The sequence below is a fragment of the Populus euphratica genome, unplaced genomic scaffold (genome assembly GCF_000495115.2).
Source record: "Populus euphratica unplaced genomic scaffold, PopEup_1.0 scaffold317.1, whole genome shotgun sequence".
Classification (NCBI taxonomy): Eukaryota; Viridiplantae; Streptophyta; class Magnoliopsida; order Malpighiales; family Salicaceae; genus Populus; species Populus euphratica.
This window is the reverse complement of record NW_011499952.1, coordinates 369,491-394,097: the sequence shown is the minus strand read 5'-3', so window position 1 is coordinate 394,097 and position 24,607 is coordinate 369,491. Positions and strand designations below refer to the sequence as shown.

General features: G+C 36.9%; 4 protein-coding genes and 1 long non-coding RNA gene across 9 annotated transcripts; 3 read left to right on the top strand and 2 right to left on the bottom strand.

The window, feature by feature from the left end:
* Positions 1 to 399: 399 nt before the first annotated feature.
* Positions 400 to 7,191, top strand: LOC105138065 (actin-related protein 3). Its single transcript, XM_011044057.1, has 9 exons — positions 400 to 831; positions 927 to 1,389; positions 2,122 to 2,268; positions 3,415 to 3,507; positions 3,675 to 3,794; positions 4,499 to 4,609; positions 4,911 to 5,036; positions 5,163 to 5,261; positions 6,532 to 7,191. Exons 1-9 carry the CDS (start codon positions 785 to 787, stop codon positions 6,610 to 6,612), a joined length of 1,287 nt encoding a protein of 428 aa, XP_011042359.1. The 5' UTR covers positions 400 to 784; the 3' UTR covers positions 6,613 to 7,191.
* Positions 7,192 to 8,571: 1,380 nt separating this feature from the next.
* LOC105138063 (cleavage and polyadenylation specificity factor subunit 6-like) lies at positions 8,572 to 13,927 on the top strand. Of its 5 annotated transcripts, none has more exons than XR_844712.1 (3): positions 8,572 to 8,703; positions 9,187 to 11,177; positions 13,128 to 13,927. XR_844712.1 is itself a non-coding variant. In XM_011044054.1 (2 exons), exon 2 carries the CDS (start codon positions 9,199 to 9,201, stop codon positions 11,116 to 11,118), a length of 1,920 nt encoding a protein of 639 aa, XP_011042356.1. In that variant the 5' UTR covers positions 8,572 to 8,703; positions 9,187 to 9,198; the 3' UTR covers positions 11,119 to 11,487. The 5 variants fall into 5 exon arrangements, 3 of the variants coding, with proteins under 3 accessions (XP_011042356.1, XP_011042357.1, XP_011042358.1); XR_844713.1 differs by having other exon boundaries at positions 13,102 to 13,927; XM_011044054.1 differs by lacking the exon at positions 13,128 to 13,927 and having other exon boundaries at positions 9,187 to 11,487.
* A 1,207-nt stretch (positions 13,928 to 15,134) lies between these two features.
* LOC105138062 (T-complex protein 1 subunit epsilon-like) lies at positions 15,135 to 19,904 on the top strand. Its single transcript, XM_011044053.1, has 9 exons — positions 15,135 to 15,482; positions 15,618 to 15,936; positions 16,560 to 16,908; positions 17,229 to 17,361; positions 17,502 to 17,554; positions 17,868 to 17,970; positions 18,865 to 19,031; positions 19,126 to 19,239; positions 19,360 to 19,904. The coding sequence occupies exons 1-9, from the start codon at positions 15,284 to 15,286 to the stop codon at positions 19,528 to 19,530; spliced, it is 1,608 nt and encodes a 535-aa protein (XP_011042355.1). The 5' UTR covers positions 15,135 to 15,283; the 3' UTR covers positions 19,531 to 19,904.
* LOC105138061 (uncharacterized) lies at positions 15,943 to 17,718 on the bottom strand. Its single transcript, XR_844711.1, has 3 exons — positions 17,707 to 17,718; positions 17,002 to 17,005; positions 15,943 to 16,409 (listed from the first exon to the last, which is right to left on the bottom strand). It is a non-coding gene; the product is annotated as an uncharacterized LOC105138061 (long non-coding RNA).
* A 946-nt stretch (positions 19,905 to 20,850) lies between the features above and the next one.
* LOC105138060 (probable pectate lyase 5) lies at positions 20,851 to 23,004 on the bottom strand. The gene is made up of 4 exons (XM_011044052.1): positions 22,682 to 23,004; positions 21,835 to 22,575; positions 21,579 to 21,717; positions 20,851 to 21,483 (listed from the first exon to the last, which is right to left on the bottom strand). Exons 1-4 carry the CDS (start codon positions 22,786 to 22,788, stop codon positions 21,262 to 21,264), a joined length of 1,209 nt encoding a protein of 402 aa, XP_011042354.1. The 5' UTR covers positions 22,789 to 23,004; the 3' UTR covers positions 20,851 to 21,261.
* Between the last annotated feature and the right edge of the window lie 1,603 nt (positions 23,005 to 24,607).

Here is a 24,607-nt window from a genome sequence, read left to right as displayed (position 1 = left end):
GTTCCAGAATAAGCAATTAAGTACCTAACATCTCAATCGTAGCAACATTAATTAAACTAGAATAATGATAGAGATGTTTAATTTCTTCACCAAGATTATTAAATTAGGTACTAATCTTAGTAATTTAGATCTATGAACACAACTCTCCTTCCAAAATCGATTTTAATTTTGATTCTCATTAAGTTTAAAGTTTATCATTAGTAAAATTCAATAGAAAAATGCTACAAGTCAACCTAAGAACAGATGCTGTTGATCTGGGACATAGGGACTAACATGGCTACAAATTGAAACGTAAAGGAGTAAAATGGATTAGTGTAAAAATACAGGGACTTCAATGCTCAGAATCTAACTTTCCTTGAAAACGAAAAAACCCACAGCAAGAGAGAGAGAGAGAGAGGGAGAGAGAAAGTGCTTGCTGTTGTAGTGTTGGCGAATGAAAAAGGCTGGATTGGATGGCCAAGAAAAGCATCCAAGACAGCAAGAAAAGAGACGAGAGACACAAGACCATCTCTCGACAATAATAATTAATAAAAGGATGAAGAAATTGATGAGGAGAAATCATCTTACCTCGTTGAGTTCATTACCTTCTTGTTGTTGAAATGGAGACAACCTTTTTATTCACCAAATTACCATTGAGTGGCTGCTTTCACTTGGGATTCAAGTCACCGTCTTCTTCCTTTTTTTCGCGCTTCTCTCTCGACCATGACCTTCTCTCTTAAACCCTCTTTTGAATCCCCCTTGCTGATCCCTCTCTACCTTCACCACTATTCATTCTCTATCTCTCATGGACGCCACCTCTCGTCCTGCCGTCGTCATTGACAGCGGCTCTGGGTACTGTCTCTCTCTTTGATGCGCGCATGGTGTTTGATAAAATGTTTCGATTAATATTTTTTTTTATTAATTGTGTGTTTTATTGCTGTTTGCAGGTATACTAAGATGGGATTTGCGGGAAATGTAGAGCCGTGTTTTATTTTACCATCAGTAGTAGCAGTAAACGAATCGTTTTTAAATCAATCGCGAACTTCTTCTTCGAAAGCAAATTGGCTAGCGCAGCATAGTGCAGGGGTTATGGCGGATCTAGATTTCTTTATAGGAGACGAGGCGCTTGCCAAATCGAGATCCAGTAATACTTATAATCTTAGCTATCCAATCAAACATGGTCAAGTTGATAATTGGGATGCCATGGAAAGGTACTGGCAGCAGTGTATTTTTAATTATTTGCGTTGCGATCCAGAGGATCATTACTTTTTGTTGACTGAAAGCCCGCTTACTGCACCGGAGAGTCGTGAGTATACCGGTGAGATTATGTTCGAGACCTTTAATGTTCCTGGGCTTTATATTGCCGTCAATTCCGTGCTTGCTCTTGCAGCTGGCTACACAACATCCAAGGTTTGTTTTGTAGAATTTCTTGGTCATTTTTAATCATGCAAATTTCATTAGAGGCTCCCTAGAATGAAAATATTGGGTTTTGAGTTTTGGTACTTGTTTTTATTTTATTGAATTTAGGTTTTGGTTTTGCATTTTGATTTGGGACTTTAAAGTAGGGCTTGAAATGGTAAACGGGTGAAACATGTCATAGGTTGCTCGTGAGTTCATTGTAATATGTATTTTAGTAGTTTTAGTGGAATGTTCAAGCTACCTAATTGAATGTGAATAAGTTTACTTGTTTGTATTTTCCCTGTAATTGATTTTTGGGGGATGACTTATTTGACATATGCAGCAACCTATGGTAAATGTGTGCGTGTTCTTGAATTAATCATTAAACAAAAACATGCAAGTCAAGAAAAGCCATTGACATGTATACCTGTCTTGAAATTAATGATTTCTTGCAGCTAAATTTGAAAACATAAACATAAACGTAAATGTAATATGAACATAAACTAGCTGGTGTTCTAATTTATGTTGCTGAAGGTTAAGTGCTTTGAATTGGTGGCACGATGTGTTCTTTGAGAGAGATGATTCTGATTTTTTTGAGGAAAAAAAGAAGAATTTAATACTAATATGTTTCTTTTGCTCTCCTTTTTGATATTTAACTGCAATTGAAGTTTTCATATTAATCTTGCTCTTAAGTTGCATGATTATGATCCTTTTCCTTTGAGATTGACCTACAGTTCTTGTTAGTGTGAGATGACAGGGGTTGTTGTGGATGCCGGAGATGGAGCTACTTATGTTGTACCTGTCGCAGATGGTTATGTTATTGGGAGCAGCATTAAGTCAATCCCTATTGCTGGCAAAGATGTTACTCTATTTATCCAGCAGCTCATGCGGGTAAGTTGGTTTTGACTTCTAGCAATCGGATTTGGTATTGGCCCCTCTAGATATACTTCCCTCACTGATAGCTTTTTTTTTTGTCATGTTTGGTTTATTTTTAGACGTGAAAGAAGAAGAAAAGTAAGGAAAATATATGAGAATGGGTGGGCAGGGAGGAGAAAAGTTATTTATTTATTTTTTTTTCCTTTTTTTTGGGATGTTTTTTTTTTTTTTGAGAAAATCGTGTCTGGATTTTAATTGAGAGCTTACACCTTTTGCTAAAATGTTCTTGTCATGCCTGGATATTTTTCCCCTCAAAATCTGATCTGTTTTAGATGAAAAATTCTTATGGTCATGAAATAGATTTTATAGAACTTCCTCTCAGTTTTGAACTAACAAATGGAAATTAGAAATTGTCTTCCTGACTTAGAACATTCTTTCTAGTTCTATTAGCATGATCATTTGAAACATTTAATGGAGAGGTACAGACCATAATTCTGCAGTTTCAAGATGTGACACCTAATGCTCTTGTCTTGCACTAGCATCCGAGGCAAGATTATGGTCCATGCTTAAGACATGTTTTCCTATGACTTGATTGTTGAATTCAATTGCTTCATCTGCACTCCTCTTATTCAACCTCTAACTTGAATTTGTCACCATACATTGTGGATCCACCATCAATATATTGTGATTTAGCTTTTAACCTGTTGCTGTGTGTTGTACTAATTTTGCTTGTCTACTCAGTCCTTATTGTTTGCAAAAGTTCTATCAACTCAGTACGGAGTTGGTCTTTAGAGGCAACCATGGGTTTCCCTATTTAGAACTTTTGGGACCTTTTGGTTATTTATGTTTCTTTGTACCATTGCAACACTGGAGCTTTTTATAACCTGTTACTTTGTGTTAAATAGAAAAAACCATTTAGGTTTTGCTGTAAGTGAGAGCAAATGACAATGTGGATTCAAGCTCCTCTCTTGTTTTCTAATCCCTGTAGATGCTCAATCATAAAGTCATCAATTACTTGCTAAAGTAATGTTCATATATTTGTACTTGCCATTTGAGTCTGAATAAAAAACAAATTCATCAATTAAAAGATGCAGCTATGGATTTGGGGATTGTATAGCAATGGTATTGACCGAGGTTTTCTTTTTGTATTCTGTGGTGTAGGAAAGAGGAGAGAATGTACCCCCGGAAGATTCATTTGAAGTAGCTCGGAAAGCGAAGGAAATGCATTGCTATACTTGTTCTGATATTGTCAAGGTCATTTTTGCTTCTATTAGAATCTTGAATTGGATATATTGATCTGTATTGTCTTCATACTTTCAGATAGAGCATAAAGGTTTCATTGGAATTATGCTGTTCTGCCACATCACATATGTTTGGATCTAGAATAACATAGTAATATTCCTGCTCTCAAAATGATTCAGGAGTTCAACAAGCATGACAAGGAACCAGCAAAGTATATCAAGCAATGGAGAGGTATTAAACCAAAAACAGGAGCACCATATTCCTGTGACATTGGATATGAACGATTTCTTGGTCCTGAGGTTAGTTCTAGCTTTTTGAGCATGGTATTTTCTGTGCAAGCAACTTAACTTATTTTATTGTATGACAAACCATGGTTTTCACCAAATGTAGACGAGAAACAGGCTTGATTTATATAAACATCACTGATGTAAGTACTTCCTCAGAGAAATTCCATTGGATTTGCTTATGAAGCCAAAATCTTTGGGAAATATGTATTCTTTAAGCTTTCCGTGTAAGAATTTCCCCACAATTGAAATATGTATTTCCTGCCTGTACAGCACCTGAGAGTAATCTTGCATGCATGCTATGCAGTAATACTGTTGGTTACCCTTGCAATCACTAATTATGTCTATTCCTACTTTATTGAAATCATTTTCCCTGTAGTATCTAGATATCCTAATTACTATGATTCTGAAAATCTTTATACGCTGGAACTCTGAGATTTTCTTTAGCCACAATCTTCTTCAATACATGCCAGCGTTCAAATTGAAACTTAATTACATCCTTTTTTTCCGGAGGATTGAACTCAATATCGTCTTGGGTAACTGGAGATGGTTTCTTATTTTCACGAATAAAAATATATGAATGCAAGAGTTACTTTTTAGTATATGTCGATCATTTGGTGAGCATAATTAATTCATTATAATATGTTGCTTGTGCGTGCTATCTTATATACTGTTTTCCACAGTACTTTGTTTTCTGATTTTTTTAACTTGTTCACCAGGTGTTCTTTAATCCTGAGATTTATAGCAGTGACTTTACCACTCCTTTACCAGCTGTGATAGACAAGTGTATTCAGTCTGCACCAATTGACACAAGGAGGGCTTTGTATAAGGTGAAGTATCCGTAGTCCAGGGAAAAAATAGTTCAAATTTTGGACCTTGTCCAAAATTCGTTCCGATGAAACAATACAATATATTTTACCCCAATAGTTAGGAACAATAAAAAAAATTGAAATGAGATTGTGAATTGGTAATTTTCAAACTTTGGCATGAGCTATTTCTTCTCACAGAGATGTAATTGATAATTGCAATTGCTCGAGTGAATACAAAGTTGCACTTAAGCACATTCTTGTATTTGCTCAATATCTTTCTTTTGTGCTTATTATCACACATTGGTTTTTATTTTGAATTTAGAATATAGTGTTATCTGGAGGATCAACCATGTTCAAAGACTTTGGTAGAAGATTGCAACGGGATTTGAAGAAGATTGTGGATACACGTGTTCTTGCATCTGAAGCTAGACTTGGTGGGGGAGTAAAAGTAAGCATTTTATTATTTAAACTCACAATAAAAAGATATTTTCAAACGTATAATATTTCTTCCTTTTTCATTCCTGTTGTAACTAGCGCAAAAATCTTGAACATGTTTGTTGTTTTGGGTCTCCAGTCACAACCAGTGGAAGTGAATGTAGTCAGCCATCCTATCCAGAGATTTGCAGTCTGGTTTGGCGGTTCAGTGTTAGCATCAACGCCTGAGTTTTTTGCTGTAAGAATTATTTGTCCGGTCCATTTTCTAATATATATGAAAGCTTACAATATTCTCCATTCCCTTACAATATGATGCACTTAAACTGCATTCTCCTTTGGATTAACTATGTTTCCTTGAGGCAGCCTGTGGGCCTAGAAATTTAACAAATTTTGAGCAATGACTTTCTGCATTTGAAAGTTCATGGCATGTTTGATCCTTGCTTTCATTTTTCCGAGGAACAAACATTAAATTTGATTGTTACAAAAAAAAAAAAAATCCTAACACAATAGCTCTCGTTAAGAAATTGAGATAATAACACAACAATCATGTATAAACTGGTCAACACATACAAAACAAACTATTTTTCGTTTGCTTAAAACAGATTATACCAACGCTAGCAGCAAAACAATTTGAAAGCGAATATTAAAACAATCATTTCGACACTTTACATAGTTATATGTTACAGATATTGATCATATGTTTTTTTTTTTATAATTAAGAAAATAGTAACATTTTCCACTACCAAGCAATCCTTTTATATGTCTTCAAATTGATCTGGCGCTTCTTAACTTTCTGCAAATTAAAGATAAGTTTATCACTTGTTCCTGTAACAAGTTCATGAACACTTAAGCAAGCTCTTCTCTATCAAAGTTCAGATCCTACTAAGATTTAAGTGCAACCTTTTCATATTCATCTGTGAATTCTTGGAATTAGTGTGAGTTGAAGTAAAACAATAAATCTAATGTTGATTTTTTCTTGGTGACTGCTGCCTATTTTTTGTTGAATGTTGATCAGCCATGCATTTAGCTCATTGGCTTATGGACTCATTCCTTCTCAAGCTAGTGCTGCTTTAGATGGACCTTTTGTTGTTTTTCTTATTATTGTCATTATCAAAACATCATTTTGATCACTGTGATTACCACCACCACTTTTTTTAGGGAGATCAGAAGGTTTGATCAAAGGTTGTTTTCTGAAACCAGAGGCATAGCAACAACCTAATTATTTTACGAGCATCACAAATTTGGCACTCACTTTTACTACAAAATGAAATTTGTGTGGTGTAATTAAGTAGTTTCGAGAAATTAATTCTGCTTAGCTTGAGGAATGGGGGCTGTTTGGCTGACTTTATTTTCTGGGATGGGGGTTGAAATAGGTTTTTGCTTCTTATTTTTTGCTATTTGTTTTTTTTAGCTGTGGTGTCTATTTAATGACACCATTTCCCGAGTTAAACATTCATGTCAGATTAAATTTGGAATGTAGACTATAACTGTGTCTACTTTGTGCACAGGCCTGCCATACAAAAGCAGAATATGAGGAATACGGAGCAAGCATTTGCCGCACAAATCCTGTTTTCAAGGGAATGTATTGATGCAAAAACCCAGTTGGGCAGATTGTTTACCAAGCACTTCCATGGCATTGTTCCATGGAGTGCCTCATCATTTCCATCTCTATCGCTTGCCATGGTTCACTTCCCTCGCCCCCCCAAATTTACTTGGTCTTCATGTATATTCACGGATTGCTGGAGGTGGTGTAAAATATGGACGCCCATTCTTAATTGTTAGAAAAGAAGATGATTCCTTGTATCGATTCTTTCATTGGTTAGCTGCAGCCTCCTCTTTAGATGTCTCAATAGGATGCCAATTAATTGTGTTATTCGTAGGTGCCCCCCCTGGTGCTTGACGACCATATAGCAAATATCCTGTAGTTAAACATCATTTTGAGCCGGATTTTTAGTCTGCGGCTCCTTAGAATACGATAAAGATTTTTTTTCTTTCCCCTTTTCCATTTGCCTGTGAACAAAATGTATTCATTCGTTTGCATGAACTGCATAAATGGAAGTACTAGTCTGAATCAGGGAAATGGTGACCTGAATTTCCACTTACCTCTCTGTGTTACAGAATTCGTGTACCGACATTATCTGTTATATAATAAATATTCATTGTATGAACTATGACTTCTTCATGCTCTTGCAAATTCGGGACCTGATAGAGATGTGTGCTGTGTTTTCAGTTTCTTGCACGCCCTTTTGTATTTGGCTAATTGATTTTCTGGTGGGAGATGTCTTTTCATGATGCAGATTGAACAGCCGCGTTGCTTGGTCTGGTAATCTTGAGGTAATTTCTAGTATAGTAAGATGTCGTTGACAATAATTATCACCCTTTCTTCTGTTCTGAATTGCCCATCCACTCCCCCCATGATCATTTGAGCCCCTGAATGTTATAAACAGTAGTAAATAAAAAAATAAAAAAATAAAAAATAGATATTACCATCGTGTCGAGGTTTTTAAAACTCGTTCAACTTAACCCAACCTAACATGCAAGTTTTTTAGCAGTTAATTTTTTATTTTAATAAATTGATATTTTCATGTTGCGAAGTAAACTCACAAGTGCTAAATCCTTGCAAGCCGCTTCCATGGTGTGTTTCTCTGGGAGAGCGATTCTACAGAAGAAAAGCAACATTTAATGAACATGTCACCTTAAAAGCAGCCATACTTCATAAAAAGTATTTAAGTGACTATAAGAGACTCGTCAAGTTTAAGAGGTTTTAAGTTTAAATTTCATCAATAATGTTTAAGAGATATGACATACCTCTATTCAATATTCACTGTTGGATGTCCCATCAACTTTGCTATCTATCAAGTTTATCGAGGAAAACAAAAACAATAAAAAAAGTTTTATTTTTTATAAATATAAACTATTTATTAAATCCAATTAAATTTAAAGGAATAATTAAATAATATGAGATATAACTTTACAGGAATTGATCTAATAAAACTTAATAAGAAGGTCAATTAAAAGAATATTGGGGAATCTGATAATAAATTTTTTAAAATATTTTTTATTTAAAAATATATTAAAATAATATATTTTTTATGTTTTAAATTATTTTTGATATTAGCATGTTAAAATAATTTAAAAATATAAAAAAATAATTTTAAATAAAAAAATTAAATTTTACTGAATAAACCGTATTTTGCCTTTTAATTTTTTTTCTTAACAAATTTTTTTTTTCATTTTTTAAAATCTTAAAATTATACTTTATGAGATTAACAAATCAATTTGAAATAACTTACCTCATCCATAACGGCACATTGAGCCGGGCGATAAGAGTTTTATTTTCACTGTATTTTATATATATATATATATATTTTGTAATTAGTCACAAACCATTCACTAACCTCTAGAATATTTCCTTTTAAGAAGAAAAGAAAAAGGTAAATAACAATAAAAACGATTAAAGTTAAATTAATTGAAAAATACGATCAGCATTTACAAAAGAAGAAGCTAATAAATTATTATTATTACCTTATGTTTTTTTGGGTTAAGACGAACAACTTGCAAGATAAAAAAAGACAAAAAACACACTTAAAACCGTGGCTGCGGGACAGAGCTCGTGCCGGAGCCGAGAATAGAGAAAGCCTGCGTGTTTGTTTACTCCAAGACGAAGCACAAAAACCAGAGTAAGAGAAGCGAAACTTTAATATTTCCATTGGGTATTATTTTGCCTTCTTGCAATCTAATCATTTGTTATTATCTGCGTTTTTTCCTAGTACCTCTTTTCTTGCTGAAATTAGGTGTGCTAACTGACAATTTATCTTTCTTTTCATCAGCTTTGTGTTTGATTTTCTCATCATCTCTTGAATTTTGGAAATGGGTTTTTGTTTTATTGGATATTTAGGTTTTGTGATAATGGGTATCTGATTTTGTCATTTTTTTTCAAGATTCGAATGTTTAAATACAAAGATTTATGTGTTATTGGTTATTTAACAACATGGGTACTAGGTAGTTTGCTACTTTGGTTTGGTACTTCTGTGCTATGCAGTACTTTGCTTTTTACCTTTTCCATGAAGATCTAATATAGGTGGTGTTGTTATTTTGTTGATTTTATATAGATGGAGATATAGGGTTTGTTTAAAAAAAGTGTATGTTTGTTGAATCCAAAGGTTGGTGAGCAAATGGATTACGAAGAAGAGGAGAAGATGCAATATCAGGGAAGCGGTGCCATACCTGCACTTGTAGAGGAAGAGTTGGGAGAAGATGACGAGTATGATGATCTATATAATGATGTCAATGTTGGGGAGAATTTCTTGCAGATGCATGGCTCTGAAGCGCCAGCCCCACCTGCTACAGCAGGGAACGGAGGATTCCAGACTCGAAATGCTCACGAATCAAGAGTTGAAACCGGGGGTTCACAGGTGCTTACTATCTCTGGGGCTGGGGTTGCAGTTGAAGGGAAATATTCTAATGCTGGGGCTCCTTTTCCAGAGCAGAAGCAGGCAGCGATTGGCGTCGAAGCAAACGATGTAGGGTCCATTGGTTATGGTGATGGATCTTCTGTTGCTCAGAAAGGGAGGTTTATTGAGATGGGTCATGATGTTCATGTCAGGAACATGGGATTTCAAAAACCAGCATCAGTGCCTCCTGGTACAGGGGTCGATCCTTCTGATATGAGTAGAAAAATTGCTAAAGAGCCTGAAACTTTGCCAAATACTGGCAGTTCTGGTCCTCGAGGTGTTCCACAGATGCAAGTTAATCAAATGAATATGAATGCAGATGCTAATCGCCCGGTGGTTAATGAAAATCAGGTCCGGCCACCTATAGAGAATGGTCCAACCACTCTTTATGTGGGAGAATTACATTGGTGGACCACTGACGCAGAGCTTGAGAGTGTTGCATCTCAATATGGGAGGGTGAAAGAGATTAAATTCTTTGATGAGAGGGCTAGTGGTAAGTCTAAAGGCTATTGCCAAGTTGACTTCTATGAAGCTGCTGCTGCAGCTGCATGCAAAGAGGGAATGAATGAGCATGTTTTCAATGGACGACCTTGTGTTGTGGCCTTTGCTTCTGCACAAACACTCAAGCAGATGGGGGCTTCTTACATGAGCAAAACCCAGGGTCAGCCCCAGCCCCAGTCTCAGGGAAGGGGGTCTATGAATGATGGTATGGGAAGAGGCGGTAATGCGAATTATCAAAGTGGAGATGGAGGAAGGAACTATGGAAGAGGTGGGTGGGGAAGGGGTGGGCAGGGAGTTCTCAACCGGGGACCTGGGGGTGGACCAATGAGGGGAAGAGGTGGCATGGGTCCCAAGAATATGGCTGGGAATGTTGCTGGAGTTGGAAGCGGTGCTAATGGTGGAGGGTATGGACAAGGAATTGCAGGTCCTGCATTTGGTGGACCTGCTGGTGGAATGATGCATCACCAGGGTATGATGGGTGCTGGATTTGATCCATTATATATGGGGCGAGGGGGTGGTTATGGGGGTTTTGCTGGCCCTGGTTTTCCTGGCATGCTTCCTTCATTTCCTGCTGTTAATTCAATGGGACTTGCTGGGGTGGCTCCTCATGTCAACCCGGCTTTCTTTGCCCGAGGAATGGCACCTAATGGGATGGGAATGATGGCCTCCTCTGGAATGGAAGGGCCGAATCCAGGAAAGTGGCCTGACACAAGCATGGGAGGATGGGGAGAAGAGCCTGGTCGAAGGACAAGGGAGTCAAGCTATGATGGTGACGAGGGTGCTTCTGAATATGGATATGGAGAGGGGAATCATGAAAAGGGAGCTCGGTCAAGTGGCGCCTCTAGAGAAAAAGAACGGGTTTCTGAGCGTGACTGGTCGGGTAATTCTGACAGGCGGCACCGTGATGAGAGGGAACAGGACTGGGACAGATCTGAAAGGGAGCACAAGTACAGGGAAGAGAAAGATACTTACCGTGGACATCGTCAAAGAGAGCGTGACTCGGGTTATGAGGATGATCGGGATAGAGGGCACTCTTCTTCAAGAGCTCGGAGCAGGTCCCGTGCGGCTCCAGAAGAAGATTACAGGTCTCGATCAAGGGATGTAGACTATGGCAAAAGGAGGCGCCCGCCATCAGAGTGACAACACCATGCTGTTCATCCTTCTAGGACGGTGCAGAGGGTGTCTTCTCAGGAGAGGAAGTAAGTTCTACTCGTTTGGATTGGGAGGGGAGAATAGCTACTCTCTTGCTTCCTTACTGCACTATCTGAACTTTATTAGCTAAAAACCTAAAACTTAATATTTATGTGCTTTAAAACTTTAGCAGTAACTGTTTGTAGGATGGCTGATGTGGATATTCCTTGTGGGGTTGGACTAAAATATCCCACAGCTGAGCATCCCATTAGATTTATATTTTTCCTGAATTCTGTTTGAGTGCTTGTGGTCCTGATATGCATGAAACTTTCTTCTCCGTGGGATTGTTTTAGATGATGACTAACATACTGTCTATCATTTTATATTTTTTTCAGTGCTTATGTGAAAGCTTCGTGCTTTGTCAGATGCATATAATAGTGCAGAGTTTGGAGTGCCATAACTCAACACCATTTTTCACTTCATGTTTTTTTCCCGGGGAATTTTCTATTCAAATAGTCAGAAGTCTTTTCTACACCTCTTAATTTTTATGCCTCTGGCCCTGAATTTGGCATGGTGTTTTCTCTTTCTGTTTTTCAAGTAGCTAGATTATATGTTGTCTATTTCACAGTTGCTTGCTGTTTCCATTCCATGCCATTGCTTCAATTCTTTTTCTAGTATTATTTGGTTTAGTGTCATCATTGATGGCTACTAGCATGGTCTTGGGAAGACATCTTGCCTTTGATGTCATTCTCTGCATGCTGCTACTTTACCTGCATTAAGAAACAGCCCATCTGCATGGTCCTCCCATTACCACTTAATTCTTTGTCTGGAAACCTTCTATAGTCTTTGAAGAAGAAAAGAGGTCGATGTTCAATCTGTACTTTTCAAGTTTATTATATCCTGTCTTTTCAAGTTCAACAATTTTGGAATTAATACAGGTCATGTGAATGAATGTCTTTAAGTGTTGTTCTATCTGTGGAAGATAGATCATCAATAGTTGTAAGCCTGTTAGTGGATGATGGTGTTCTCATTTAGGTTTAATTTAGTCAGTAGTAACAGTAATGGTGTTTCCACCTCTTATTTTTATTTGCCCAACACATTCTGGGGAAGTAAATGACAAACTTCGCCTTGGCATTTAAGGTTCAACTATAGATTGTAATGCATTGCTATGATGAAGGTCATTTTCTAGACCTAAATTTTGAGCTTAACAGTTTTTGGTGTATACTTAGGGTTGTAAACTTGTTTTGTTGTTCTCGAGTTTTGATATAAAATTTGTTTGTTTACAACCCTTTTATGAAAGGCTAGATTGCATTGATTCATTTTGCCATCTCTTCTTCCTTCTTTATACACTTTTATCTTTTCTTATTTCTCTTTGAAGTTTACACAATGACATTTTGGGTTGAACTGTAATGTAATGGTGCAAAGAAATAATAGCTATTTTCTGCTATCACACTTTCTTTATTCCATTGCATTGCATTGTTATCTTGCACCCCACCAAACCTACCATCATTTCTGGTCCTTGTGTTTATTGTTTCAAACTGTGACCACATGCTGAAACATTAAAACCACTCCCTAGGATAGTAGTTCTGCATATGAAACATGTCTATCAATAAAGCATTTGTAATCCTGATCCCCACATGCCTGTTCTGGTAGTTTTGAGAGGTTCATTTATCCCTTTTTTAATGGACTTGATTTCTTTTCATATCTTACCTTTGTTTGTAGTTCTGAACAATTCAACTTACAACTGTAGCAAATTGGCAGTTTTGGATGGTTTAATCTATAAACTACAATAGCACATAAATAATTTTGTTTTTGCCTGTCGTAGAAGTCTGACATAGGACTGCTTGGTGAAAAATTGGACAAGGTAACAGTTGAATTTGATTGATTTGTCCTGAGTATGCAATGCTCATTCTAATATATTGGGTGATAGGGGTAGATTCTACAGTGGTGTCTTTGACAAATTATTTTCTTTTAATATGCCTTTTGACGTAGGGGTTCTCCCTTTATCATCCATCCAGGGAGTGGACTGGGCAACTCTTTGTTTTCATGATTGATCAATTTTTGATGTCTGGGGGAAGATGTGTTAGATTGAGCAGCTTCATTGGTTCCTTCCATAATGGTTTTCGACTGCAAAGTTTGCAAAAGAAGCCTTCATATTTTTGCTTTTTCTTTCTTTCCTCGAGCATCATTTAGGAATCTGCAAATAATGCTCCTGTGAGACTATGTATAGAAAGAGATGTATTTTGTGGAGCTGTAGAATGTATGGGATGTCTGTGATAAGTTTCAGGATGTTAGCATCGCGTTTATTTTTTTTGTAAATCACCAGACTCACTTCTGTAAACAAATACATGTATTAGGTCCATAGCTTAGTCTCCTCAGTTGTTTATCTGAATATAGCTCTTATGTGAGCTTGTAAAAAAGCCTTGTACTGATGATGAGGCTCTTCTTTGTACAAATTTGATGCCTTGCAATTCGTCATCCTATCTTGGTGTAAGAAGGGTCAGAGATGAGCTAGTGCTGCATAATGATGGGTAGCTGTTTCCACTGTAACAATGTAAAAACTAGTTTTTTTTTTTTGAATTGGTTTTATGCCATCAGTTCCTTGTTTTTTGTAGTTCTGATGGATCTGCTGTATAAAACCATTGTTTTCCAGTTTGTTCATTAGGATATGGAGTTTAAGATGTTTATTAGATTTTCGGTCTTCAATCTTCTTGTATCTGTATACAAGGACAGGCACAGATCTTGAAGGTCTAAGTGTTACTGAATCATGACATGGAAAGTTGCTACAGCTGTATCAAGTATACTGTTGTTGGTTTTATCTTGTACCTGCATTTATCTTTTAATTTCTTTTTGTTCATGATAGCATGTAATTTTCTGTTCTTTATATATGCACAGCTGTGGTGTTTAATCTGATATCATTTTGGATTGGGCAGTATAATTGATTGCTTGATCTGATGAGCGCAGCTGTTACATTTAGGAATTTTGCATCTGATGTGGGGAGGGGAGAAAGGGATATTTAATTAGCAAGATTGGCATCCATTCTCACTTTGCTTTTCTGTTTTAAGCTCTTTATGGGAGATCGAGGATAAGTTCATCTTTATGTTTTTAACATGATGCTAAGCTTTTTCACAAGAAAATTTAATAACACCCCCCCCTCCTCGCATCAGCTATTAGTGCTTGGTCTGTCGCAGATTCTCTGTTGAAACGATAGCTCAACTTTCATTCCTACTGTCGTAGTTAGTTTCTTGTAGACTCGGTGTTTGCGGGCTCTCACCTTGAGAATTTTGAAGATTTCCTGTTGCTCAAAGTGCTGGGGCTATTTGTTTGAATGTTTTGTTACTGCTAGTCATCTTACTTTTCCAGTGAAGTATTTATTATCATAGCTTAGTAATGTTCGAGTGGGAATTTATATCAGACGATAGCCTCAGCAATGCCAACAAATATGATGCGTTTGTTTGAACTGTTGATTTTTTGATGTCCCGTCAGCTGTTTTGTTTTGGTGTGGGTGGAGAAGGTGTTACCGGGAGAGTTGAGCTTTTTTCTGTGCAAAAACTGGAAAGGAGGCATTGCCACATTGCTGCGCTTTGTGCTTAGGTGTTTGTAATCTGTTCCTCTCTGAGCTTTTAACAATGGGCTTTGTAATAACGATTCATTTAAGATTCCATATGGTATATAGGTTATGGGATGCTCTTTTAGCCCAGCCTAGAGGTTCCTTGAACATTTATTTCATGGGCCTGGCCCATGAAACTTCAACATTAAAATACCTAAAAGGTTTTCAAAGTTATTTTTATATTAAAATAATATTTTTTAATAATTTGAAAATATAAAAAAATATTAAATTTAAATAAGAAGAATTTTTAATTTTTTTTTAAATAATTTTGAAAGGCAGTTGATTTTTTATTTTATTTTAAATCTGCCTAGTTTTGAATAATGGAATAACTTAGGCTGTATAACAAATTAAGTGGGCCCATAGAATAAAGGCCCGAACACATTAGAGAAATAAATGGAGCCCAGGCCTTAAAAGTGGAGTGAAAAGAAAATAGCGTATCATCAAGTTAGGGCTTTGCTTTGAAAAGTGAGAGAGAGCGGTTCTTCCCCCCCAAAGCTACTACTAGTATTGGTAGTTTCTCATTTCACTGAATCCTTCCTTCTAAAATTAGTCTGGAATTGAGAGATGGCGTTAGCGTTCGATGAATTCGGGAGACCCTTCGTAATCATAAAAGAACAAGACCAGAAGGTTCGACTGAGAGGGCTCGATGCTCAAAAGGCCAACATTGCTTCTGGTATGGCGGTCTCTCGCATCCTTCGAACCTCCCTCGGTCCCAAAGGCATGGACAAAATGCTTCAGAGCCCCGACGGCGATGTCACCATCAGTCAGTACTCTTCACTCTCTTTAATGTATTCCGCTACTGATATAGGGTTTTTAAAGTTCAAATCTAGTTTGATTAGGGTTTTAGGGTTTGTGATCTACTACTTATGGATATGGATCTTTGAAATGTTTTGAAAAGCAAACGATGGTGCTACGATATTGGAGCAAATGGACGTGGACAATCAGATTGCAAAACTGTTGGTTGAGCTTTCGCGGAGTCAGGATTATGAAATAGGGGATGGGACTACTGGTGTTGTTGTTTTGGCTGGTGCACTTTTAGAGCAGGCTCAGAAGCTGTTGGAGCGTGGGGTTCATCCCATTCGCGTTGCTGAGGGTTACGAGACAGCTTCTAGAATTGCTGTTGAACATTTGGAGAAGATTGCGCAGAAGTTTGACTTTGGAGTTAATAATATTGAGCCCTTGGTTCAAACTTGCATGACTACTTTATCTTCCAAGATGTAAGTTTGCTTCTGCTCTGTTGAACATTTGGCTGTTGTTTTTTAGTCACAGCTCTAAATGCCTAGAACATCTGTTATGGACTGTATGGAAACTGAGAATATGGTAAACCAAAGTCATAGGACGAGAGGTTTTAGCATGTGTCAACATAAGCCCAGGGTAGCTGTTTCTTATCATGCAGAATGTAGTGCCATGACTGTTCATATGATTCATAAATATTCCTTATTTTGTATAAACGGTAATTGCCTTACATGAATCTTGATAGTTGCTCATATCTATTTATGTTTCCCATTTCCTTAAATCTTCTAAGCTGTTTTTATGTTTTCTGCTCCCATGCACATGTATGGGGCACTATCATAGCTGAGTTTAGTGTGGTTCAACTTTGAATCTTCAAGGTCTTTGGTAGGGAATGGAAAGATGAGTGTACTGCTATGCATTAGCTGGAGTTTGGAGTAGTTGAACTGTGTGTTGCAACCTGATTTTTCATCCTGGAAATTCCCATTTTCAATCGGAGGTGTTTGACTTCAAAATTTGGGCATGACAGGAAGATTCATAATAGTTGGATACCTCGACTGTTTGTCAAATGCTATATACTGTAACTGCTACACCTCTCTTTGTTTTGCAGTGTGAATCGGTGCAAGCGCAGTTTAGCAGAGATTTCTGTTAAAGCAGTCCTTGCCGTTGCAGATTTAGAGAGGAAAGATGTTAATCTAGATTTGATAAAGGTTGAGGGGAAAGTAGGAGGCAAGTTGGAAGATACTGAACTGATTTATGGGATAGTTGTTGACAAGGAAATGAGTCATCCGCAGATGCCAAAGCAAATTGAAGATGCAAAAATTGCTATCTTGACCTGCCCCTTTGAACCACCTAAGCCAAAGACTAAACATAAGGTGGATGTTGATACAGTTGAAAAGTTTCAAACTTTGCGTAAGCAAGAGCACCAGTACTTCGATAACATGGTTCAGAAATGCAAGGTGGGTTGCGCTTTGTGTCATCTTTAAAAAATGTGTCACTGAACAATTGTACAAGCTCATCTCTCTTACCAGACATTAAATTTCTGCCCTTACCCATCTCCCCTATATTTGTTGTGTTAAAACATTCCCTTTCTTTCTCTGGTTTTGCCATTTTCTGACTGTTCTTCTATTTCCATCTGGATGGTATTAAGGTTGTTTGAGGTTTTTGATAGGTTTTTATGTTTTTTGGTGGGTTGCTTTTAAATTGCTAGTAGAGTTATATTACTATCTGTTTGTGTTGCTTATATATTTTTTTGATGTTGTTTAAATTTGATTCTCAGGGTGTAGGTGCAACCTTGGTTATCTGTCAATGGGGGTTTGATGATGAGGCAAATCATTTATTAATGAACAGGAACTTGCCTGCAGTCCGGTGGGTTGGTGGTGTAGAGTTAGAGCTGATAGCAATAGCCACAGGTTTGTGTCAATTAAGCTTCTCTCTCTAGATGTTCACGTATACATGGTCATATATTTGGGTGGAGCACTTGAGCATTTATAAAATCTGCTGTCATGATTTAAGTGATTATTAATGAAATGATGGGGTATTGTTATTTTAGGTGGAAGAATAGTGCCAAGGTTCGAGGAGTTGACACCAGAAAAGCTAGGAAAGGTAAATTTTTCTTATTTATATACCCTTTTCCGTTATGGAAAAACAGGCTGAGTATAATAGCATCGTGTCTTTTTGTGTTCTCAAACCAGGTTCTATCCTTAAGAAGAAGATTAAACTATAATTATTTTAGTTGAGTCAGGTTTTAGAATGACTCTCTTTAAAGGCTTGTTAACCAATTTTAAAGATTCTTGCATTTCAGTGACTGAACTCTATTGATTCATGCATTTACTTCATTTTACTTTCTCGCATGCAGTACAAGCAACACTGATGTGTTATTCTTTCTTCCTTTTCTCTTGCTGTTTTATTTATGAAGGCTGGTTTGGTTCAAGAAAAGGCTTTTGGCACAACAAAAGATAGAATGCTGTATGTTGAACACTGTGCAAATTCAAGGGCAGTGACCATATTTATTCGTGGAGGTAGGATTTAGATTATCCATTTAAAATCTTGATTGCAATTGATTTGGCTTATCTTTTTATATGGTGGTGATTAACAATGTGTTTTTAATACTTCCAAAATATAATTGTTATCACACCAAGTCTTTTGCATTCATGTTTTCATTCCCAGTAAATGGGTGGCAACCTTGGTGCCTTTAGTTTATCCTCTTTTTTTTTTTTTTGGAAAAGGAGTGTCTATTGCATTGTAGAATAAGCATGTAAGCGTTATATACATGAGGCATGATGAATATTTGTGTTGGAATCAACTTATTTGCTATTATGAAGTTTGAACTCCCTTATGTCATTTATGTGTTTGATGCTCGCAGAGTCAACTCCTGCATTGTGTGCCTGCTTTCATATGGGATCATGTATGCATGTATGAAAAGCACACTGGAGATGATCTCAATCTACAATACACTTGTTTAAAGAGATTGTCCTGCTTTGCTTAGATGAATCAGTTTATTTAATACTGCTCTGACTGCTTTGCTTAGATGTGCCTGCTCTCAAAGAGACTGTCCTGCTATCTCACTAACATCTAAGTATCAAACTATTCTAGCAGAGAAAGGAACCAGTTGAAAAGAGCTCTTCATAAAAAAAGCCTTCATGTCAATTCTGTCAAAGCTCTTCAATGCTTTATGTTGAACATGTATTTTCTGGTTTTCCTAGTTTGTCAAGCTGTGTCGATGCATTCCATTGCCATCATAGTGGAGTTGCTTTGCTATTTTCACAGTCAACTCAAGAAAGCAAGGCATCAGTTTACTCTGTTTGATATGGAAACCTATTGCTGTTTAATAGGGACCTGTTTGGAAAAAGATTGGGGATCTTGAGGTTATTTAGTTGATCTCATGCAAGTTTCTGGTGCTTTGTGATTGCTAGGTAACAAAATGATGATTGAGGAGACAAAGCGTAGCATCCATGATGCACTGTGTGTGGCAAGGAATCTCATTCGCAACAATTCTATTGTATATGGTGGTGGCTCATCTGAGATTTCCTGCTCAATTTCTGTGGAGGCTGCAGCTGATAGATATCCAGGAGTTGAGCAGGTATCAGGGCATTTACTGATGGATTTTGTTTCTTTTCTTTTCTTTTCTTTTTTGCTTGATTGATACCTATGGCTTTTATTTTCTTCATCTGCAGTATGCTATCAGGGCATTTGCAGATGCTTTAGATTCCGTCCCTATGTCGCTTGCAGAAAATAGCGGTCTCCAACCCATTGAGACATTATCTGCTGTGAAATCTCAACAAATTAAGGTAAATATGATATGGCCACCTTCAGTGCCTCACACATATCTAGCTCCACTTTGTGTAACTGCACAGTCCATCACCATCATGGTTGTGATTTTCATTTTCGTTTTAAAATTGATTATGCAGGAGAACAATCCTTACTGTGGAATAGATTGCAATGATGCTGGTACAAATGACATGCGAGAGCAAAATGTATTTGAGACTCTTATAGGAAAGCAGCAGCAGATTTTGCTTGCTACACAAGTTGTCAAAATGATTCTAAAAATTGATGATGTCATTTCCCCTTCTGATTTCTGATCTTTGAAGATCTGTTACATCACACTGCTTAGCCATCAACCAAGGCCATATTGTTTTGATGGCCTGATGTGGCATATGGAGCCGCATGGAGACACTCAATTCATCATAGTTTGTTTTGGTTACAGATTTTGTATCTATCATTGGATTTTAGTTAGGCTTTTCTTGTGTTCAAACTGGTTGATTTTGTCGCTTGTTTTTTTTTCGATTACTGCATGTTACTTTATACCCCCCTTATTAGCTGCCTCTACTTGTATACTGCATATTCATTGCAGGATCCTTTGTTTCAGCTCGTTTTCCTTGTTCTTTGTTTCAAATGATTCCGACTGAATGCCTTAATGTGATGGAAGTGGAAAAATTAGTTGTCAACAAGCTAATGGAGTATGTACAAGGTAGCTGCTGAGGAATGCACGCACCCCGTTATTCAGTGCTGCAAGAAGCATGTGCATTTTTCAGGTAACTAAACAGGGTAAATAGATGGTATTAGAGAATCAGTGTGGATGTCTAGTCGTGTATTTTCATAAAACTAGAGATTCGCATGTGACGAGCTTAAGACCAAAAATATTGCCCCTTTTATCACTTGAATGAGCATCACTAGTAATTTTAAGCTGTTCGGCGCATGTCCCATTTGTCTTTTTCTGAGGTTGGAGCTTATATAGGATTGGAGATGTGGAAGCCGTCGCTTCTCCTCGTCTATCCCAGAGGATATTGAGCAGACTTAAAAAAACAGGGAGAATTTGTCTTTTAGATACTCTTTGTAGCTTCATTCCGCTGCGATAAAGGAACTGATCTTCATTTTTTATGCTTTTCATCTATACAGATGAGTTTAAAAAATCCGTCGTCAATACGTCATTTGTATGATCATTCATGCACAGGTTCGAATGAGCTCAATGGATCCCTATTGTGGCTCATTCCCTGCCTTGGGGTGAATAGAAATTAATATACTTCGACCTTTGGTTAGAAATCAATGTTACTGCTAGAAAATACAGGTTGAAAATCATGCTCGCTATTACTGGATACAAGATTCAATCATTCATGGAAAGACAAGCTATGCCCTGATGAGCCCCAGGCAGCAATTAAACAAGACACACGATACACAGACAACGGAGTACTCTGTACATTTCCATCTCTGCCGGCCCTTTAGTTTCCATTTATGGATAGGGTAATGCAGGTTTGGTTTGGTGGTATCATTTATGGCAACTGGACTCTGTCAGCTTTAATGTTAGAATCATTTGTTGTTTCACTGGGTGGATGGTCGGATAAAGAGAATTACTACACCTTCAGAGACAAGATCTAAGCCTAGATGCTTTTGCAACTTTTTCCAAACAGACAAACATGTTGTGTTCAGTTTCATTTCCACGAAAAAATATGGTCCCATTAAATGGGCTCCAAGGACATACATTTTCTTCCACTTTCTATTCTATACCAACCGCGTGGTGTGAGTAGAAGAGGAAGCTCTGGTTTCCTTTTGCACCATCGAGTTTCTCATTTAGATTCACATGATGGTGGGTCTTGTGGAAACAGGCAGCTCTGTGTTTGTTTCCATAAAAAAAAACACACAGACAAATTGGTGTAGTGTACAGGGAGATGGATACGAATCCTAGCCAGCTAGCAAATTCCTTGCAATAGTTGCAATTGACCTTATTAGGTTTCCTTTTCCTCCTTTAATTTGCTTGACCTTTATTTGTCCTTAATTACATACACACTCTACGGGCTTCTGTGCAAAGCCACTAATCAGCAGCGTGAACCCTTCTTGCAAACAAGTGCACCTGCTCCTGCTGTGATGGAGCTCACCAGGGAAGATGGTCTTGCACTTAAGCTGGATGCCCTGGCGTAACTAGAAGAAGCTCCAGCACCAGATGGTGTGAAGAACGCTCCATTTAACATCAAATCCCCTTGGGACCTCCAATTCCAACGCTTCCATTGGCTTTGTGATGCAGCCTCATGTTTAGTTACCTGAAAAAAGTAACAGTAATTTGACACTTTCTTATGTTATTAATTGTACTTGCATCTGTCAATGTGCCATGAAGGGGATATCAAATAAAAATTACCTCTTTTTTAAATCTATCATTGGGAGCAAGAAATCTATTGCCTTGGCTATTAATTGTAGGGGCAGCACTGCCACCAATTGCATACATTTTCCAGTGTGTATAGTCATTGTTTACCACGTGAAAATATCCATGTCTACATCTGCAAATAATAATAATAATAATAAAAAGATCAGAATCCAGAAACCTTGGCAAAGTATCGATCTAGCTATTGCTACTATTCACTTTAATCTTCTAAATTTAGATTTTATTTGTTTACCTTGGCATTCTCTGCACAAGCCCTTCTCCGAAGTGGTTGAAGGCAATGGTGACTTGCATATTCTTGTCTTGTTTATAGCTATCACTGTGGCCCAAGAGCATGACCTTGTTATGACGAGTGAAGTAACTGTTGGAGATTGTTATGGCTGTGGAGCCATGAATTGCATCAATCAACCCATCATTGCACTTGGATAAAGAGCAATGATCCACCCACACCTGGCTACCTCCGAATATCGATACCCCGTCCCCGTCCGATATAGTCCTCCACCCGTAATGGCTAGGAGAATCCCTCACATAAGCATTCCCTCCTCGCTTGCAATCATGAATATTTATACCATGAATGATAATGTTGGTTACATATTGTATAGTGATGCATGGACCTCCAGCAATGTGCACATTAGCTCCTCTTCCGTCGATTGTCTTGAAAGAGTTCATGATCAATTCTTCCTTGAGCCTGATCACCATGTTACGAGCGAAAGTGATCCATAGAGGCTCATCCTGTATAACAGCATGCCTAAGAGTGCCTGGCTTGGGATTCACTGGGTCATCATGACCGGAGTCTGTCACTACATATATCTTCCCATCCCTGCCACCGATAGCATTCTTCCCGAACCCAATTGCACAATTGGCTAATCTTTGCCGATTCTTCTCCCAGTTGGGGTCACACCGCCAGCAGTCGTCTATGGGGTTGCCGGTTCCACAAGAAAGGGAGGCCAAGTTTCTCCGAGAGGCATTGATGCTCCTGAAACAGATAGAAAACAGAAATGTGTGTCAAATTAAAGTCCTAGATAGCAACATTACATTTGCTAGCTAATGCTAAATGCTCGAAGGGCAGAGGCATATTTTACCTGTGTACTTCTTCCACTACCAATTCAGGATCTTGAACTGGCGAACAGGAAATAAAACTTGGAGCTAGAATAAGCAAGAGTATTGAAAGAGAGAGTGGAATTGCCATCTTGTTCAGAAAGAATGATATGGGCACATAAATTTCGTGAGAAACTACGAGGAATGTGATGGCTATATAAAGGGAATAAAGAGGGGTAAAAAAGCTCAACTGGTTAGAAAAATAACGGGACTTCGTGCCCTGTCTGTATTTTTCCGGGTTAGAGTCCCAAGATGTTTGTTTATGTTAGTTTAAGCGGTTAAAGAATCTCTCTCTCTCTCTAAATTTTATGTGAACATCATCACCAATGGATTAGACCACAGAACAGAAGTTTGGGCTGTGAAAAACTTCGATGAAAACTACATGGTCAAAATCTCACTTAACTCTTTAATATTAAAACATTTTGAGAGCACTAAGGAATGTCGTACTAACGGTTCGACTCCGGCACTTGTATTAAATACTTATGCTTCACTGAAAAAAACCATTAACTAACAAGCTAAAAGACCTGGGTTTTATTACGGGGTGAACTCCTATTCATATAAACTGTAAAGCTCCTCGATTTTCTTTTATTTTTTCAAGCTTTCTTTTCCTTCCAATTAGACCTTTTTTCACTCTAATTAGATTAAATTAAACTTGAAATTATGATAATATGCCAAATTAATAGACCTGGGACTATAATGTAAAACAAGGAGAAATATTTGATTAACCCTAACTTCATGATAATTCTCATTTTGACCCCAAAACTCATTTTGTTCATTTTCCAATCTGGTGAGAGAAGAGAGAAAGACACCTAAAAAAACAAGGACAAGGAGAGAAACTGTTGTTAGTTGACACAATTTCATAAACCAAAATGATTAAAGTTGGTGTAATTAAGAAGTTTTATTACCGATCAATTTAAAAAACTTGTCAAAGCTTATTACCAACCAATTTAAAAATATTAATTTAAAAAACTTATCAAAACAAACAAAAAAATACATAACAATTAAAATAATGAAGATTAAATTTGACAAGAAAAAATAAATCAAAAGAGGGTAAAATTGTAAAATAAAATTGATTTAGAAAATAATCTCAAACAAAATAAATAATAATAAAAAGAATATGGATCAAATTTAAAAGATAAAAAAACCAAAAGAGGATGAAGTCAAAAAACCATTCTAGTTTTATAAATTATTTAAGATAAGAAAACATTATAATAAAAAGAGATTAAATTTAAAGAATTAACTAGTTAAAGGGTTGTTTTGGAATTTTTAAGGATTGACATAAAAATCTAGAATGAGAGATAAAAAAACAGGGGAAACAACCGCTAACACTAAACCGACAATAATTTTGAATATATGATCACTTATAGAAGAGAGGGTGCCATGGGGATTTAAATGCCGCTTGTGAAGGTGATTTTTCGTGGCCAAACAATCCCCTTCACATTGCCAACAAAGCACGAGAATTGCTTATTTGTTGGTGCGTGCTTGTCACCAAGATTTTTTATTTAACATTTACTAAAATACAATAATGCCCTTGAACTAACTTGATGTTACAAAAAAAAACATGGTAAAAAGACCAAAAAGCCCTTGAAGAGAGTTTACTTGATGTTGTCTTAAAGGGCAATAAAGTATTTACATTATTTTGAAAAAATAAAAAATATCAAAACTACCTTGAGTAAAAGATAATCTAATTTTATATTGTAGGATTAAATTAGTACTTTTATAGTGCAATAAGAAAAAAAAAGATTAACCTAACCCTATAAAATTTATAAAAAAAATTGTGTCATGATAAAAAAAATTACTTCGCTAAAATAAACCTAATTCAAAGATTATATTTCTCCTAATATTACTACATCATGGGTCAAAAGAAAATTTTTATTGGGAAAAAAAAATACTCTTATGATGCAAGCATG

Coding starts and splice junctions, on each gene's coding strand:
- LOC105138060 (XM_011044052.1), bottom strand. CDS start 22,788: ATGGCAATTCCACTCTCTCTTTCAATACTCTTGCTTATTCTAGCTCCA. Junction 22,576..22,681: donor GTAGTGGAAGAAGTACACAG/GTAAAATATGCC, acceptor TATCTGTTTCAG/GAGCATCAATGCCTCTCGGA. Junction 21,718..21,834: donor CTTGTGCAGAGAATGCCAAG/GTAAACAAATAA, acceptor TATTATTTGCAG/ATGTAGACATGGATATTTTC.
- LOC105138062 (XM_011044053.1), top strand. CDS start 15,284: ATGGCGTTAGCGTTCGATGAATTCGGGAGACCCTTCGTAATCATAAAA. Junction 17,555..17,867: donor CACCAGAAAAGCTAGGAAAG/GTAAATTTTTCT, acceptor TTATTTATGAAG/GCTGGTTTGGTTCAAGAAAA. Junction 19,240..19,359: donor TGAAATCTCAACAAATTAAG/GTAAATATGATA, acceptor TTGATTATGCAG/GAGAACAATCCTTACTGTGG.
- LOC105138065 (XM_011044057.1), top strand. CDS start 785: ATGGACGCCACCTCTCGTCCTGCCGTCGTCATTGACAGCGGCTCTGG. Junction 3,795..4,498: donor AACGATTTCTTGGTCCTGAG/GTTAGTTCTAGC, acceptor CTTGTTCACCAG/GTGTTCTTTAATCCTGAGAT. Junction 5,037..5,162: donor GACTTGGTGGGGGAGTAAAA/GTAAGCATTTTA, acceptor TTGGGTCTCCAG/TCACAACCAGTGGAAGTGAA.
- LOC105138063 (XM_011044054.1), top strand. CDS start 9,199: ATGGATTACGAAGAAGAGGAGAAGATGCAATATCAGGGAAGCGGTGCC.